The sequence below is a fragment of the Pelecanus crispus genome, chromosome 10 (assembly GCF_030463565.1).
Source record: "Pelecanus crispus isolate bPelCri1 chromosome 10, bPelCri1.pri, whole genome shotgun sequence".
NCBI classification, from domain to species: domain Eukaryota; kingdom Metazoa; phylum Chordata; class Aves; order Pelecaniformes; family Pelecanidae; genus Pelecanus; species Pelecanus crispus.
This window is the reverse complement of record NC_134652.1, coordinates 18633899-18649000: the sequence shown is the minus strand read 5'-3', so window position 1 is coordinate 18649000 and position 15102 is coordinate 18633899. Positions and strand designations below refer to the sequence as shown.

The 15102-nt window shown below is 36.7% G+C and overlaps 1 protein-coding gene across 9 annotated transcripts in view; it reads left to right on the top strand.

Moving 5' to 3' along the window:
- CPEB3 (cytoplasmic polyadenylation element binding protein 3) overlaps window positions 1–15102 on the top strand; it is a 97900-nt gene that overhangs the window by 25246 nt on the left and 57552 nt on the right. For 6 of the 9 annotated variants that reach the window (XM_075717540.1, XM_075717544.1, XM_075717537.1 and 3 more), the window contains one exon: window positions 7012–7171. In XM_075717540.1, the coding sequence (XP_075573655.1) occupies window positions 7012–7171 (160 nt within the window). The remainder of the gene's footprint in view (window positions 1–7011; window positions 7172–15102) is intronic. The other 3 variants (XM_075717541.1, XM_075717538.1, XM_075717539.1) reach the window with 1 other exon arrangement.

Genomic DNA, 15102 nt, shown 5'->3' with positions numbered 1-15102 from the left:
GACAAATTCTATTACTTTCTGCACCGCACTTTGCAAGTAAATATTGAATATTTGGTAGCTTGTAAGGATATTCTGTTTAAGCGATAATGATGCCAAGTCTTATGGCTATAAAGCCTGAACATTTTTATATATATTTTGAGCATGTATTAAGTGTGTACAAAAAGGGAATCTCATCTTACCTGCAAAGTAAAATGACCTTTAAGCTGAATAATAGAATTTGTATTGGTTTTTGTTATTCTATATAATGCCTGTTGTATCTCTTCCTATTTCTGTCCTTTTTAGTTCATTTGGAAGTAAAAATTGCAAACATTTCACTGAAAGATTTTAGTTTTCTTGTAATACTTTGGAACTTGGAATTTATAAGGGGGTAAAGTTTGCATACAGCCTTTACCTTTCTTTGTGGAAAAATTGCTTGAGTAGGTCAAGTTTTCAAGGCTTTTGGATTCAATCTGAGTTCTTGCATATTAGCTATAAAAGTTTATATAACACAGACAAGATGATTAAATATCAGTAACTAGAGTTCTGAAATGTTATTTTTGAAATTAGATGGAAATGGTTCCAAATCTGTGTACAATTAGATATTGTTTTATATTTGTATTAAACTTTCTTATTTTTCTTAGAAGCTTTTTGAGCAAACTTAAAAAAATTTACCTTTTGCCCAGTGAACTTCTGACCACCTATGAAAGTAAAATGCGCTACAGCTGGTGGTGAGAAAAGACAAATGAAAAGTTGATGTGTTTCTTCTTGTGGGCATTCCAAGAGATAATAACATAAGAAAACATTCCCCTTTTTGTTCCAGTAAAGGAACATAATAAATCCGGCTTAGTTTAATACTATCCAAAATTAACTGGAAAGGTTAAAGAAGAAAGTGGAATTAAAATAAAATTCCATTAAGACTTAGTACTAGTAGCTCTGCTGTAATGTTCTTTATCATGGGCATAGACAAATTTACCCTACTTTCCCTCCTACCTACATTTTATGCCTTCTTATTTGTTTTGTTTTATATTTTTACGAAATCCGATATAAGGAAAAAATTACTGAAATTTCTGGTTATTCTAGTTCTGCATGCATCTGTGTTGTCAGTCATGTTGTTATTGGCAGCATTCCAGCACCAAGCTGCAAAGGAAATAACACTTGCTATTTACAGTTTTTTGATTCTTTTGCAAAGTGATCATTTTACTTTACCATGTGACCACACTCCTCAGGCTTCCTACCTTTTGAAAGATTTTTTTTTTTTTAACTTTACTGAGAATGCAAGCGGGATTGCATCACAGCTGAAGCTGCTAGGAGCTAAAGATTGCTCAGTGAGTATTTAGAGCTTGCTGTATGTGATCATTCATGTGCACCATCATGGCAGATTGAGCATGTCCCAAGCCAAACTTCCATAATACTTCTTTTGCAGTTGCTGTCCTTGCTGCTTTGGATTGGGATACTGGAGTGAGACAAACTTGTTTTCCTTGTGTTCTTAGTAATAACCCCTGCTGCAGGTGCTAGAACAGGGTGAGCGAGCCCAGTTTAAAACAGTGCTGGCATTTTACCGGTATTTATTCAAAGCTGTGCTTCCATTGACTTCAGCTTTAGTTGGCAATGCTTAGCAATCCTGTGCAGCCAAATCCAGGCTTATGTCAGGCACAGAAGAATGAAACACAGTAGTGACCACAGTGAAGAATTTTGCGTTGATAGGAAAGTTGTTTAAGCCGTAAGAACTTTAGCCATTCCCCAGGATCTCATCTCTTCCTCCTGATCAAAATATTACATGTAATGTCCCAGAATCTGCTAAGTAAAAAATGTTGAGACTTCTGTGAGCCTACCGGGAGTTTTGGTATTCTCCTGGAAACAGTTAATAGTTCAGTGAGTAGAGGCCATCTTGTTGCTCGGCAGAGTTGGGCTGCATTGTGCCACATAGTGGTGCAGGAAGCTTGAAAATCTAGGGCAGCATGAAAATGTAGAACACTGAATTAAATTACTGAAACTGAGAAGTTTTTCAGAATACAGGAAGCTTGGAAGCTTAATAGGAAGTTAGTTAGCAGCTGGTCTGAAATATATGGACACAGGGAAATGTATCTTTGGAAGGGTCTAGGTACCTGAGGTTTTGCTGCTTGCATACTAAAAAATAGGCAGATCAGGTGTATCTCTCAGCTCAATGTCTATTGTATGCTACAGATGCAGATGCCCATGCCAACAAGGATTCAACACATGCATAAATACATGGTTAAGGATTTTGAGTATGGATGATAGCTAGGCTTGGGCAACGTGTTAGATTCCTGACATGCCTTCTCAGGGTAAAACTTTTCACTTTGTGACTGTAGTTTAATCAATTAACGGTCAAGTGTCTCCACTGCCATAATCCTCTGCAGAGACAGAAGAAAAAGATACAGCTTCAGTTTCTGGAGCAAGGTGCATGTTCTCCATGTCTCTGCCATGGGATATGTTGGTCGTTTCCTTTTTTAGTTTGTTAGTTCCAATTACTTCAGACTACCTGGTCAAGCTGAAAGAGGTAGTAAGGAAGCCAGGCTGTATTAAGGTCCATTTAACACTAATTATGGGCCCAGCTATAGATCTAGTCTTGGCTTTGTCATCCATAATGTAATCATATATTCTTTTCTCATTCTTTACCTTTCCCTCTTACCAGTAAAGACATGGTTTGTGTATCTGTTGGGAGGGAACTGAAGTAGTGCTAGGTATGCCTTGCCCTTACATGCCCATGCTCTGAGTCTGAAGGGGCAGGACAAAGCACACCACATTACAGGGTATGACAAAGGGAAAAAGTTCTTTTGATTTCAGACGATACACATACATGTCAATTACATACTTCAGGTACTGCTAGGTAATCTTTCTTTCATAATTAAGGTAACCCTTAACTTAAAGAATGTCCTTTCCACTCCTGGAATTTGCTGACAGGCTCACTACACCTCAGCCTGGTGTAACCCTGGAATAAACAACAGGCATCTGTCCTAGAGACAAACAGACCTCTTCAAAGCACTGTTTTGATTCACTCCTGGAGCGGGTTCATTATGCGTATTGGATGGGGACTGGAGACCTCTGAAAAATTGTTATGGTTGTGTAATTAAAGACTAGCATAATAGATAGGCACAAAAGTGTAAAATCCAGGTAAAATGCAAATTATTGTATTTTCTCATTTTATTTTAGTGTCTTGACTCTGCAGTTATTTTTTGGCAAAGTTACTGTTTGTTTTTTTGTTTTTTAAATTAACAGACAGATTACAGACACTATATTTTGTGATATTTTTAATCAGCCTTACAAGTAAGATATTTAAAGGTAGAAAGTTGAGTCCCAACTTCAACTGGAGGTCCGTTTTACTTTGTGATCCTTCAGAAATCTGATCCTGCATATGCATTTGTAGTTTTTCACTATGCTTAACATAATACACTTTGAGGAAGTCTGTGTCATGGATGAATGTATAGATAACAGCCAAGAGCTGGGATTTTAAGTTCTGGGACGCATATCTTCTCTAATAGTTGTTATTACTAAGCTGTTTTTCTTTCTTTCAAGACTAAACTATTGTAAGAACTGAAATACGCTGCCATGCACACTAGAAGCTAACGAGGAAGGAGCTGCTGTCTGTACCAATCCAGCGTGAGCAGGCTGGACTTAATCTTTTGTTAACTTAATGATTGCTGCATAGTAAAAGGCAGTTCCTTGTAGCTGGAAATTTCTCTTTTATCCGTAATGTAGTTTATCTAAGTAGGTCTTAGGATCTTTGTCTTCTCTAGAAGATCCCCGCAGATTTTCTGGACTTGCTGGATTTTCAAACTGCTTTTCAAAGTTTTTTATTCTGCTTTATCATTCTGTAGTTTATATTTCGATTGCCATTCATGATGCTACTCCCAGAACCTCCTTGCAAAGTTCTCATGTGCTACTAAGGACCTTTATGAATTGTTTCCATTGTTGGGATTGTTTGGCAGTAGATAGGTAGCCTGTAGAAACAATGCAAAAGTCAAATCTGGGAGATGGAACAGTATCAGCTCACAAAACCAGGAGAACCTGTTCATGCTGAGAAATAAGGAAACACCATCCTGTGCCTGTGTGTGCAGAAGCACCAGGCTTCTTGGAAGAAATTGGTGAATTTAGGAAACAATCTTCAAATCATAGAATGCTTTGGGTTGGAAGGGACCTTGAGAGATCATCGAGCCCAACCCCCCCTGCAGTAAGCAGGGATTGAACCTGTGAACTTGGCATTATTAGCACCGTGTTCTAACCAACTGAGCTAAGTTACTACTGAAATGAAAGCTACTAAGAAAAGTGGTAGTAGCTCTGTTATTTAGGAGCTAGAATGTTAACCCTGGCTGATGTTTTATCATCCATATGACAAAAATCTGTAGTCAGCATGTGTTACACTTATGCACATGCTACAACATACTCATAAAAATCCGTTGTGTCTAAATTTCCTTTACTTGATTTAGCTTGCTCAAATACTATAGTGGGAAGTCTTACAATTGCCTAGGTAAAGGGTTTTGATTACGTTGATATTCCTGTGTCCAAGGTAGGCCTAATTTCATCTTAAAAATATATTGCAGGTTTGTACACCCCTTAAAAGGTTAGAAAGATCCTACACATTAGCAGACCTGCCCTGTATAGCCTTGCCTTTGATGCTATGATTTTTTTCTCTCCTTTTTTCAAATGCATCCATGTGAAACAGCTCTTTGGGAAGTTTTAGAACAAAGTAGGACCTCCCAGGGATTTGCTGCTATAGTAGCACACTTAAAATATAACATACATATGTTAATAAAGGACAATTAGATTAAATCTGTAGGCTGTATCCTCTTCTGAACTCACTCCTTCCGGCCTCTAAGACTGTAATCTCAGGAATGTTTAAAGCTGGAATAAACTATCATTGTGGCAAACGCAGTCCTGCCCTTTTGCTCTCTTGCCAGTGTTGGTTTTGCCAGCTCAGCTCTGCTACAGCTGTATAGTAAACCAGATCAGGGGACTGGTCTGACTGTGAAAAATACTTCCCCACCCCTATTTAGGATATAAGCTGTCTGTTTGCTTTCATATTTTCTCTTCAAAAAGATGTCATACTTCAGTACTGTAACACCTGACCTACTTACATATTCACAGTACAGGTATTTAAAAGAAACAAAAAGCAGATGACAACCAGAATGCTTGCTTTGAAGGAATAATATAGATCCTATTTAATCAAGTTACTAATATATCACAAGAATGGAATTTTTTTTACATCCAAGTTACACTTGTTCTTTTCAATCTAGCCTTGCATTTCTTCTAAGAAAGTGAATAAGAAATAAATAAACTCTTCTCTCCTACTACATATTACCAAGCAGTGGGATATTTTAACCAAAATAAATTTTTCTGTTAGGAAGAAAAATTACCTCAGGGTTTTGGTTTTTGGTTTGGTTTTGTTGTTGTTGTGGGGGTTCTTTTCCAAGATCTATTTTAGATTTCCTGGGCATAAATTATTTTATATTCCATATATATTGATCCACTTGTATAGGTGAACAAGTACTCTTTTAAATACAGTATACAAATGCTGGCATTCTAAGCAGCTGTAGAAGACATAAAAATCATCAACAATGAAAACTGAAAATCAGTGAGCTCATTTGAACTTCAGTGCTTAGTATAGTTTCTAACAGAAATCAAGTATTATTCCTTGGACATCATGTTTGACTGCCAAAAAATGCTCAATAGATGAAATAAATGTGGGAAGAAAATAATGCTAGTCCACTTGCAGCAAATATAAAATTAGCATGTTGGAGAAGGGAACTTGGATCTTCAGTGTAGAGTAGGCAGACTGTTGGGAACATGAGATTTTTTTGCAGTAAGAGGAGCTGTATTTCAGAGCTTTCTGTAACAGCAAACTTTTAATAACACGTGTATTTATTGAATTCCAGAACAGGAATATTAAAAGAATGCTTAATGATACCAGTAAACTCATTCTCTCCTTTACTTTTATTTAAAGACAACCTAAGAAAAAGAGGGTTCAAGAGAAATAATACTTATTAAGACAAAACTTGTGTTACATTTTCTATGGATACTTCTTGTCTAAGGATTTTAAATTTTACTCTTTCAAGCAAGAAGATTATCTTGAAGTAACCAGCATGTGGAAAACATTGTTCCAGGAATTTTGGGTGCATATTACAATGAAGGTTTCCGTTTGCACAGTACAATGTTATACCACTCTTTATTAATTGTAGCATAATATAGTGTACAAAGAAAAACTGCTATCTTTTACATACTTGTGCTTTACTTTCTTTTAATGATAGTGATGGGAATAACAAAATTAATGTTTTTTAGAAACTGCCTGACTACAACAAGGGGACTGTTTTGTGGGGGGTTTTTTTCTTTTTTTTTTTCCTTTTCCCTTTTACTTACTTAAAAAACAGAAGCTGAACTACAGCGAATTAAAAATGAGATTCAAACAATACAAAACAACCCTTGCTCAGGTTTTTGAGTGTCCTAGTCTGAAAGTGTTGGATATCCTGTCTTGCTTTTTGTTTTGTCTTGCATCTAGTGTACTTTTCTTAAATCTGTGAGATTCATGTTAGACATTTGAAGAATTCCTTGGTACATTCTGGAACAAATGTGCTTGCTGGCATCTTGAGCGTTGCTTGCTTCTGCTCTGATGTTAAGGTAGCACTGTGACAGACAGCAGACTAAGAAGCTGTAAAACAAAAATCTCTGAACTCTGAAACAATTTCACTTCTCTGGTGGAAACATTAATATTTCTTTGTTTCTAAGTTATTATTCAAAAATTATAATTCAAATTAACTATTGTTTGCATATATATTTTTAGAAGCATTAAAAAACCTCTCTGCATAGCTGTACTGGTGAAAGCAGCAGTTGCAAAATGAAGGTTATCATTTAACAACTGTGGGCTTATATTTATCAATTTTTTTGTGATATAAAAAATTCTATCAAGAAGAAATGTAGAATTGGATGGTGGAGTTTTATAAAATAAGAAATGAGCCTGTGTTAGAAAATGATTTTTTCTATAACAGTCTTTCTTTCCTTTTTTTTTTTTTTTCCTTCTAGGACCGGAATAGGCCCTATGACACTTTTAACTTGCACTCTTTGGAAAATTCCTTAATGGATATGATAAGGACTGATCATGAGCCTCTGAAAGGTAAACACTACCCTCCCAGTGGCCCACCAATGAGTTTCGCTGATATAATGTGGAGGAATCATTTTACAGGTTAGGAATATTCATATGTCCATGCTTGCTTGGTGTTTAAACAAAAATCAGCTTTTCAGTATTGCTATGAACTTTTTGCTAATGAATGAGTTGTCAGTTATGTAAAACTTCTGTTTTCCCATCTTAAGATAATCATCTCTACTGTAGGAAGATAAGGTGAAATGTGTATACATTTATTATAAATGCACAGTCATAATATTATTTAACTGGCATTTCCAAAACTTGGTTTTGTGTATCAGCAAATTGCACAGCTGGGTCTCCTGCTGCAGTCACTCAGTTCAGAAAATGTATAGTGCAACTGGAGTTATGTTCAGCATCTTATTTGAAGTCAATACTACTCTTATTTTTGGATCATCAGCCAGTATACAGGGTTCTAAAACAACCACTGTATCAAGCTTACTCTCTGCAGTTGTTTCAGGTTTCTTTTAAAAAATGTATGTTAATTTGGATTTCAAACTGTTAGGAGGAGCCAAAAGCTGTTAGGTGTTGTTAATTGCTGGGAAACTTTTGATTACTTACTCTACTGAACTGTGTTTGTTCTACCAAGTGTAGCATTGGAGATGAAACCATTTCTAATACTTAGCTGATACTGAATAGTGAAAGGTTGTGGCAGCATTTCAATGAATAAATATTCCTGATGAACCTGCACACTCCTCTGTCTTAATCTTTCATTGCTCAAGTTTAAAAATAGGTACACTTCTTGCTCACATGCATTCTTGCTGACTTTGAAGACTGAAACTAATAGTAAGCCATACAGAAAGGAAATATTGAGCTAGAAATTATGCCCAAACTCTAAGAAGTAGGGACACTGGAACTGACAGAGAAGAAATTTAGTTGTGTATGGCGCTTCCTATGCTAATGCTTATATACATACTTTTCGGATGTCGCAACTGCCTCGTTTGCTCCCCTCCCCATTTATATATTACATGTGGAAAAATATTTTTTTTTGGTCTAAGGTCTGTGCCTTTTCCATCATCTTTCTGAGTACAGAGTTTTTACAACCATACCAAACTGGGTTCTGTACTCTCAGCTCTTTTAACCTGTGCTTTCCACTGTGTCTTGAAATTTGCTGTGCTGTAGACTGCATGTGTCTTTAGTCATTATTCAGCTGTCTAAAATGGCAAGAAATACTGTCTCATATCTATTCTGATCCTGGTCCTCTAAAATAAGTGTTAACCTGAAACTTACAAAAAAGCAAGCTCAACAAAATTGAGATTTCTGCTGGATATATGTTTGGTATGGCTGGGATTAAAAAGAAAAAACCCAACAAATTGCTAGTAAGTAGATTTAAGTATTTATTGGATCTTATTAAATGTATTATCATCTAGCAAAAACTCCGTGTTTTTTAAATCAGTATTTATTTAAATATACAAATTGAGACTAATTATCGAAGACTGAATTTCCATATGATCCTGAGCATGGAAAAAATGAGAAAGATTGGATTTAGAAATTGTATTACTCTAGAAAAAGACATTAACATCATATAAGTGCAATTTTGCTTATACTTTTATTATTGTCTCTTTACAACCATTTAATTTGTTTTTTTTATTGGAATATTAGCACATAAAACAATAATGTGTACAAAGGTTTAATTGTGTTGTCTCATTGGAACATTGTGGTGTTGGGTCATTCTATCAGGAATAGTTTCCAATACCCAGCTGAGCTAGTCTATATAAGTGTTGCAAGTGGCATGTTCCACAGCTGCACCTGAGTGTCATTATGACACGTTTTGCATGAAGTAGAAATGAAAATCTTGGTTTCTTTAAGCATCTTCATGCTTTTCAAGAAAAGTATCCTTTCCAAAACAAACTTAATATTTTCATCTCTACTAGGTTATCAATTTATGTAGGAGACTGACTAGTTTAAATGGACATTTGAAAGCAGGAGGAACTGTTTGGCTCAAAAAGTAAAACCAAAGAGTTGGGTATTAATTGTAAAGTTTGAGTTGGTATTTTGCATTTGCCAGTGGGACTGTTAGCTTTACTTTTTCTGTAACAAACGTTTCTGTCACTTACTGGATGTGCTTTTTCTATCTCATTTTCTCACTCAGTGCTGCTCACCGGTTTTGGCCTTCCTGCCTTGTTACTTAGCTCTCTCTCAGCTTCCAGTCCAGTAACTGTTGAAGTCTTGTTTACTATTAGTTATCTCTCTCTGTCTCTGCCCAGCTGGTTTTTTTCCCACTGATATAGTTAATTCCCTGTCTTGCTTTCTTTTCCTCCTCCCTCTAACTACAGGGCTTACTTTGTTAACCTCCAGCCTTGGCTTGACCTAGCGTGCACTTTACTCCTGTTTTCACACTAGGCAGCATGACTGGCAATATTCATAGGAGTGGCTGTTTCAGGACATGTTCATTCTCCCTTCCGAGAAGTGTTGTCTTCCTCTGTGTTAAGCAGATCTATGTTACTATTTTAACGGAATCCTTTTCATAAAAACCTAACTATTTTTATGCAAACATTGATCCACTCCTCAAATCACTTTCCTATTGCATTTTTGTTGTTGCCTTTTCCATGAAAATCGGTCTTGACTCTTCCCCAGTACCTCCAACTTTCTGCTTTTCCGCTACCAAAGATGCAGAAGGTTTTCCACTGCTGTCCTTCTCTGCACCTTCCTCAGATTTCACTTAATCTTGTCTTCTAAACTCACTTGCTTTTTTCTTATTGATCCCACTGTTCTCTGGCTCTCCCCCTTAAAGTGGCAGCACATTTTAGTCTGTAATCACCTTGAGCAAGTAAGAGATCGACTGCTTGCTTTTGCTTGTTTCTTAAGTCATTGTCACACTTCCATTTATTTTCACCTTGAAGCTTTTTGAATATACTGGTTTTGTACTTCAGCTTGATTTTGCAGTTCCTCACAGACATTCATGTGCAAATGCCTCTTGTGTGAAATTTCAGCTGCTCTATCTGGAATCTTATTAGCTTAACCAGATCTCAGAGGTACCTCCTTTTCATTTTAACTCCTCTGCCTTTCATAGTAAACTGGGTGTGTTTTTTCCCTTTAAATCTTCCCTTCCTCTGGCATCTGTGACTGTCCTCTCCTAGGCTTTGTGCAGCTTTTTCCTGTGTAGATAGAAAGTAAAACAACCACAAAAATCCTGGTTTAAAAAAACAAACAAAGAAAAATAATGAGGTGGCTTTCAAATGACTTCTTAAATTGTTCACCTTTTGGTAAATGAGGCTTGCTTTCTCAGTTTTAGCTAACAGCACTTACGTGTCAGTTGGCCTCATACTTATGTGCGGGTTTTGGCTGGGATAGATAGATTAATTTTCTTCGTAGTAGCTAGTATGGGTCTATGTTTTGGGTTTGTGTTGATAATTCAGTAACTGCTCTGGCAGTGCTTACGCAGAGTCAAGGCCGTTTCTGCCTCTCACACCACCCCACCAGTGAGTAGGCTGGGGGTGCACAGGAAGCTGGGAGGGGACACAGCCAGGGCAGCTGACCCCGGCTGACCCAAGGGATATGCCATACCATATGACGTCATGCTCACCATGTAAAGCTGGGGGAAGAAGGAGGATGGGGGGGACATTCGGAGTGATGGCGTTTTGTCTTCCTAAGTAACCATTATGCATGGTGGAGCCCTGCTTTCCTGGAGATGGCTGAACGCTGCCTGCTGATGGGAAGTAGGGAATGAATGCCTTGTTTTGCTTTGCTTGTGTGCGTGGCTTTTGCTTTACCTATTGAACTGTCTTCATCTCAATCACGAGTTTCCTCACTTTTACCCTTCTTATTCTCGTTCCCTTCCCACCAGGGGGGAGCGAGCGAGTGGCTGTGTGGTGCTTAGTTGCCCCCTGGGGTTAAATCAGACAATTTGTCATCCAAATTTTTACACAGAAGGGATGAAAAGATGAGTATTAAAAGCCTCTGATTTTGAAAATACAGGAAAATTTAATTCTAGAAAAGCTATACATAATGTCTTGGAGCCTCCAATGTATGTTACAAAGCCAGTGCGGCTATTTCAGGATCATTTCAGCCTGCCGCTGGCAACAAAGGCTTCAGCAAATGCGTATTTTTAGAAGTACTGTCTGTATATGTATTCATTAGTAAAATATTGCAGGTAGTTTATCTGAAGTTGGAAACTTTGCTTGGAACATAGCCCCTCTTGGCATATGTGCCCCCTCACATCCCAGCAGATACTTGAAAGAAAAAATAATTATCTTGGATATAGAAAAAGGGCTCTAGATTAGAATGTGGATGGGAGGGTTAACCATAAAAGATTCTCATGTGAAGAATAAATTGAAATGGTTCTGGGATATTTTCTTCTCATTTGGGAGTATAAGTTCATCGTGCTCTGCATTGTTCAGTGGAGGTAGTAGAGAAGCTCAGGGGTGAGAAAGGAAGAGTCTATCCTCTTGTTTGTAGTAGTTGAAACTTCATATGATCTCTGATCTGAGGTGTGATCAGACTTTGTCCTGTAGGCCATGGAAATTGAGTTTATTTCAAGGTCACCAAAGCAGGTCACTTTTTAAAAGTATGATCCACTTGGCCTTCAGAGGGCATGTGATTAAGTGACTTTTTTTGGGGGGTGTTGCTTTCAAGTGTGGAACAAGAGAAAGGCTGAAGGATTGTGAGCGCAGCAGAAACTAACTGATCCTCAGTCTTACAATATTGAATTACTTACATTGAGCGAGTGCTAACTCAGTCTGATTGGCAGGCTGGTTTGGTGCTCTCCAGCTAGGAGAGCCAGGGTCACTTAGTTCTTTTTGGGTGTTTCTTGCTGTAAGACAGACTTGATATCTAGCTCTGAGATTTCTGAACTTAGATAAATTACCAGCTTATCCATCTATGTTGCATTTTATCTTGAGCCCAGTCTTGGGAGAAGGTCTTCAGTGTCAGCTCTTATTCTGTTTCTGTCTAAAATGGATTTCTTTTTCTCAGCTTTTCCTACCAGATAGAGGTACCCTGCTGTAGGTTCCTGTCTTTCTGTCCTTGTAGTCTGGGAGCTGTGTAACTTCACAAATTGTTTGCCATTTTCATGCTTTGGGATCTAAAGAATCTAAAGTCTCATTTTCTTTTCTCTGAAGACAGTTAGGCAGACTTACTTACTTTCTCTGCCATCCAGACCAGCTTCAACATTTTTCTTCTCTTTCAGTCAATACTCGTAAATCCTTTTCTCCCTTCAAAAAGGGGGGGGAGGAAAAAAGTACAGTAAAGGAGTTGTTAAGCTTCTTCTAGTTAAAGACAAATCACTGTATATAGCCAAGGGTATCTGGTTGTTCCCTGTGTGATTCATAACCAGGCCTATATGACAGAAGTGTGCAATATTTTCTAAGATGTTTTTCCTGAACTGTCTTACTTATTTTCTGAGTTGCCAATAAAATATATTATACGCTACAAAAACATGGGAGAGAGTTTTGCTGTAATGAGGAAAGGATATATTTGCAGTATTTTATAGCCTGTTGGTATTTACATACTGCTTCTACCTAATGCTGTAGGGCAAAACTGAATTATCAGAACAGCTATGGGTAGATGCTACTTGTTACTGTCTAAAATATTTATTTCCTACATCAAAGTGTCTCTTGTCTATGGTGTAATATGTCACTGTTGCAATATGTTTATCCGTGTCAAACTATTGCATTACAACACAAACAGAGGCATTCTGATCTATAAAAAATATTTTGATCAGTAGTAACTAGCAGCTGCCTTTGTTCTATTTTTAAATAATTAAATAAAATATTTCAGCTGTGTTAGATCATATGCTATGCACATGTGCTACTGACAGGTCATCAAACTGAATCAAAGTATAAAATTGAGGAGAGAAATCACGTCCCTTCATTTATTTTAAATTTACTGTTACAGTAGATAACTGTAATAATTGGGTTTTTTTCTAAATCAGAATGGAAGCAAGCTTCATAATGTGCAAATCCCCAACTAACAAAAATTCTGAGGTTTTTATAAAATATCAATGTGTCACATCTTCAAGTCTGAGTATTTGGAGACAACACATGTATAAGGAGAATTTCAAGAGTAGGCTTATTAAAACCAATTTAAATGGATATCATACTGTAGAAGGATACATGAAATATGAGTTGGTTATGTCATAATATTTCAGTAGAATGTACGTGCTCCCTGATTAGCATTTGTTGTTCTGAGATTGTTTGAGACTTTGAATACAAATATAAAACAGTTCAGAGGTAGAAGCAGTGTCTGTGGGGAAACTTTTTATCTTGATTTTCAATACTTAATGTGAAGGACACCCTTATATTTGCACAGCAGAAAACTGAAGTTACTGGGGTTACTACTCTTTAACTATTGTAAAGACTGTATCAGGTCATATGAAAACTAAGTAAAATTTAAGATTTCCTGTTTACATTTAACTTAACTATGTTGTTTATGAGGTTTGACAGCTGTGTTTAAAGATTACATGCAACTTAGACAACATTGTAATACATATAGGATGGACCTTTACTTTTCCATCTTGATCTTCAGTTAACTTCAATGCATGCCACCAGATTTGTTCAGCTCCTATTGTTCATAAGCTTTTTGTAAGCAAAGCAGTAAGTTTGCCACATGACCCGAGGAAAGTGAAGGTGAATGGATCATATTTGTGTTTGCAGTCAGCAGCTGAACACAAAGGTCGTGCAAATAGAACAAATGTTGTCATCTCAGTCCTAGAAATAGTGCCACCCAGTTAGAGCTTTTTGCCACCCTTGTGTTAGAAAAAAGTGCACTGTAACAGCGTTTCTCAAAATCTTGATGCTCATTGGACACCTTTCTGTAAATGCACATGAAAACCAGAGTGAGCAGACAGATTCTATGTGTTTGCACATCTATTTGTGTGTAAAATTAGACCACTCAAGCTAATCTTTTTCAGGGAAACATACTGTTTCCTTTCCATTTGAGACTCTGCTTATTTAAGAAAATGCTCTTTAATATTTTTTTTCCAATACAGAATATGACCATTAAATGGCTCATTTGTCTTTAAGTGCTTTCTTCAGTGATCCTGTAGTATGGTCATACTTCCTAATTTGCTGCTGGCATCCAGCATGTCCTTGTCTTTGACCTGCTGAATCTGTTTTGGGCAGGATTGGTGGGTTTTTTTCTTTGTTTTGTTTAGTTTAAGGACTGGTAATACAGATATCAATTTTTCCTTCTCTTTATTTCCATTTTTTTTCATTCTACTATTGAAGACTGGCCTCACAGAGACCTAAAGCGATTTTTCTGGCTTTTTTTTGTTTTTTCTTCCTCACTTTTCTAGTGTTTTCAGGGTTTCGTATGTTTTAGCATAGACTGCTAATGGAAGAGTCTGCTTTCATATTGGTTTATTTTATTCCCCCCAAACTTGCCAATGAGAATACCAATATTGCTCTTTTGAGTACAGTTCTAGAACTACATGTAGAATGGGTGTATGTGTACATATACTTGTTGACCCCTTACAAGTAAGGCCAAATTTCTTTTTATGATCATCAGGTCTTGCTTTTAAAGTACTAATATTTTGAAAATATAACTATTTGCAAGCTAAAAATGTTTGTGCTACTTAAATATATGCACGACCTTTGTGTTTTACTGGAACAATGTAATTTACTTATGAAGAGTGCATTTTGTTGTAATGTATATGCTGTTATGTTTTATAGGTTACTTTCTGTACTGATGGCATATATTTGTTTAGTCAGTGATAGGGAGAGTTAGTATTAGCAAGCTTTATTATATTCATAGCTGGTAATTATACATTTCTGTTCACATTGCCACAATATGTATTTGCACAGTAAAAATATGTATGTGTAAACACAGTGATAGTTCATGTTTCCCTTCTGGCAAACAATAGTATTTTTGTTCTGCTGAGTATATTAATGTGTAAAAGGTATGTAAGTCCCAAGTAAGTGTTTAAATTACGGGTGTGGACAAATGGCAGATAGACTTAAAGGGGGGGCGGGGAGAGAAAAATGAAAAGAAAAACCAACCCTACCAACAAACTTCTTCAGGAAGTTACCTTTTAT